A 2606-nucleotide genomic window follows, 5' to 3' on the forward strand; every position below is an offset into this window, starting at 1 on the left:
TCCTGTGGTTGCTCACCTGCGTGCGGATTATTGGTATTACTTGCAGTTTTTTACAGGAATATTTTGTAAGTCACTTGATTTTGGAGGATTAGTTTGTTTAAAACTGGATCACAGGATCTGTAAATCCATGCAGCCAGACACACACTAAAGTCTAATTCATCGCAAGCCACTGAAAGGGAGCAAATGGGGAGGGGGAGGGCTGTGCCAATCCGTGCCTGCAGCACCCACACTCCATTCCCCCAGGACACCTGAAAACCATGCAGAGCGGGTGCCCGGCTGACGAGGCGAAGGTCCCAGCGCAGAGCCATATGGTAAATACTTGTGAACAGTGCCCAAGTCCATCTTCGCATGGGAGAGCCCAGGACGCCATGAGCACTCAGGAAGGCCCCCTGTCCCTTTAACCAAACCCCCCGAGGTCTGGATGGGAGACCAGAAGTGCCTGGGCCCTGACCAGACTCTCAGGCCTAACCATCCCCTGGGACAGTGGGTTTGTCACTTTCTGCAGGGCTCAGACTGGGCTCTGGAGGGCGCCACAGGTCCAGTCCCAGCTAGACTGAGAGTCCCTTGCTTCTGGAGCCCCTCTGAGCTCTCGCTCCTGAACCCCGTCCAGTATGGCACAGGATGCATCCTGATAGGTAAAAACAGGCCCCCTGCCTCACAGATGCGAGGGACAAGGGGATGCCAGATGTGCCCTCATCCTGACCTTGGGGCTGACATTACCATCTGACCCCATCACCCCCCTGGCTCTCCATCTGGGCAGCATCCACGTGACGGGCCGACGTCCCCTTGAGGACACCTCCCCGAGTCCCTGCCTCCCTGCGTGGAGCCAGGCAGTGTTTTCAGTCGCACCCTCTGGGCTCAGGAGGCCCAGAGTCTGTTACTCTAGGGGACAGGGCTTTGACATGTGCTACCAATGCACACTCCAGGCCACAGCCCGGCGAAGGCAGCCTGAGCTCCCTGGAAGCGGTCACCGCGGACGCCCGCGCTGCAGGATGTGTTTGGCACGCAGCCCGGGAACCAGTCTTATGTCTCCTGAGCTGCCCCTCGGGGAGGAAACAGCCACCTCTGTCCCAAAGTGCGAGGCCACCATCCGCCCTCAGCAGGGGGCACCCAGGCCCTGACACCCTGTTCTGTCCCTTTCTGTGCTCACCAGATTTGCAAGTTCCTGGTCATCAGCCAGCACGGCACCTCCTCCCCTTCCCACCTGGCCCGGGCCCCTTGGTGAGAGGAAGTAGCTGCTCTCAGGCCTCTCCACGCAGCTCCTTGCCAGAGCCTCTGCAAAGGTTTGCTCCCAAAGGAAGGAGGGAGAGTTTTATTATTTATGCAAAGTATAGGCAAGGACAGACACGGCTTAACGGCACCATGTGACAGCAGCCTGGGGATCTGAGCTGCCTGCTGTCCCAAGGGATCAACCTGAGCGGCTGTCAGAGGCTCCTGGGTCCTGGGTGGAAGTTGAGGTAGGAGACCCAGGTGCCACCTCATCCCCTCCAACCAGATGAGCTCATGCTGGACACCAGCCTAGCTCACCGGAGTCACTCAGAGGGACCTGGACCTAAGGGTGTGCTGTGCACCCTCTGGACACCTCCCACCCTGCGTGGGGTGGCAGGGAGGATGGGGAGGAGGCGGCATCTGGGGCATCGATGGGATAGGTGTATTTTTGCTACAGCAGAGCATACCTGCAGAAGGGGGAAGCAAGCAGGTGACACGGGGCGGAATGAGGCACACCCCAATAGCAGTGGGAGGACCACGGCCAGGGGAACGTGTGGGATGGCTCCTCAAAGGTGGGCTGTAAACAAATGAGGGCCGAGAACCCCCAATCCAGGCAGAAGAGGAGGCCCCAAGATAAGCTGCAACCATGTCACATGAACCGCAGTTGGTACAAAGGCAGATGCTGAGCCTGGAGGGGAAACATGTCTCCTGGAATGGGAGCCTGTGGTCCATCTCAGGCCACAGGAAGAGGGGTCACGGGGCAGGGCCCCACCAGAGTACCAGGGGTTGAGTCTGGCTCATTGTAAGGCCTGCAGGACAGGACAGTTTTCCTCAAAGGGAAGGGGGCCTGGCGACATGGATTCCCCACCCCTGGCAGTTTTCCAGGTGAGGCTGGTGCCTCAGTGACAGAGCCGCAGGGAAGGGCTGCTCCTTAGATGGGGGTGCAGTACACGACTTCCAAGGTACCCCCTCAGCAACGTGCTGTCAAATGCGTGGACTCCAGGGGTGAAAAGTGAGTTTAGGGAGCCGAGGACTTCCTTTGGGAGGACGGGCTGAGTTTCATATCTTTCTCAAACCTTCGATAAGTGCACAAAGGAATTATAAATGGTGTCTCGAGCTCGGTGGCCTGCATTTTTCTCCAGAAAAACGTTCCCAAGGCCCGCCTACTGTGGTCAGTGGCAAGTAACCAGGACCAGGGAGGGCTCCCTGCTTTCAAAGCCTAACGGGTCTGGGCAGCGATAGGAAGGGAGCGAGAAGGAAGAACGGTCATTTAAACAAAAATGGACTGGACTGTAGTCTCTTTGGCTTTATACGGGGTGGGAGGTAGTGTGATTCTCATCGGTGAGGGTCAGCCCCTCCCCTGCAGCCCAGCTCCTGCAGAGGCTGTGGGGACGGGG

At 58.2% G+C, this 2606-nt stretch overlaps 1 protein-coding gene across 1 annotated transcript in view; it reads left to right on the plus strand.

Annotated features, from left to right (window-relative positions):
- Positions 1 to 1225, plus strand: part of LOC105306003 (intestinal-type alkaline phosphatase-like) — a 2884-nt gene extending 1659 nt beyond the window's left edge. Inside the window, exon 7 of the mRNA XM_011380877.1 lies at positions 1154 to 1225. Coding sequence (XP_011379179.1) covers positions 1154 to 1225 — 72 coding nt within the window. The remainder of the gene's footprint in view (positions 1 to 1153) is intronic.
- Positions 1226 to 2606: the final 1381 nt, after the last annotated feature.

Source organism: Pteropus vampyrus, unplaced genomic scaffold (genome assembly GCF_000151845.1).
Source record: "Pteropus vampyrus isolate Shadow unplaced genomic scaffold, Pvam_2.0 Scaffold411, whole genome shotgun sequence".
Taxonomy (NCBI): Eukaryota; Metazoa; Chordata; class Mammalia; order Chiroptera; family Pteropodidae; genus Pteropus; species Pteropus vampyrus.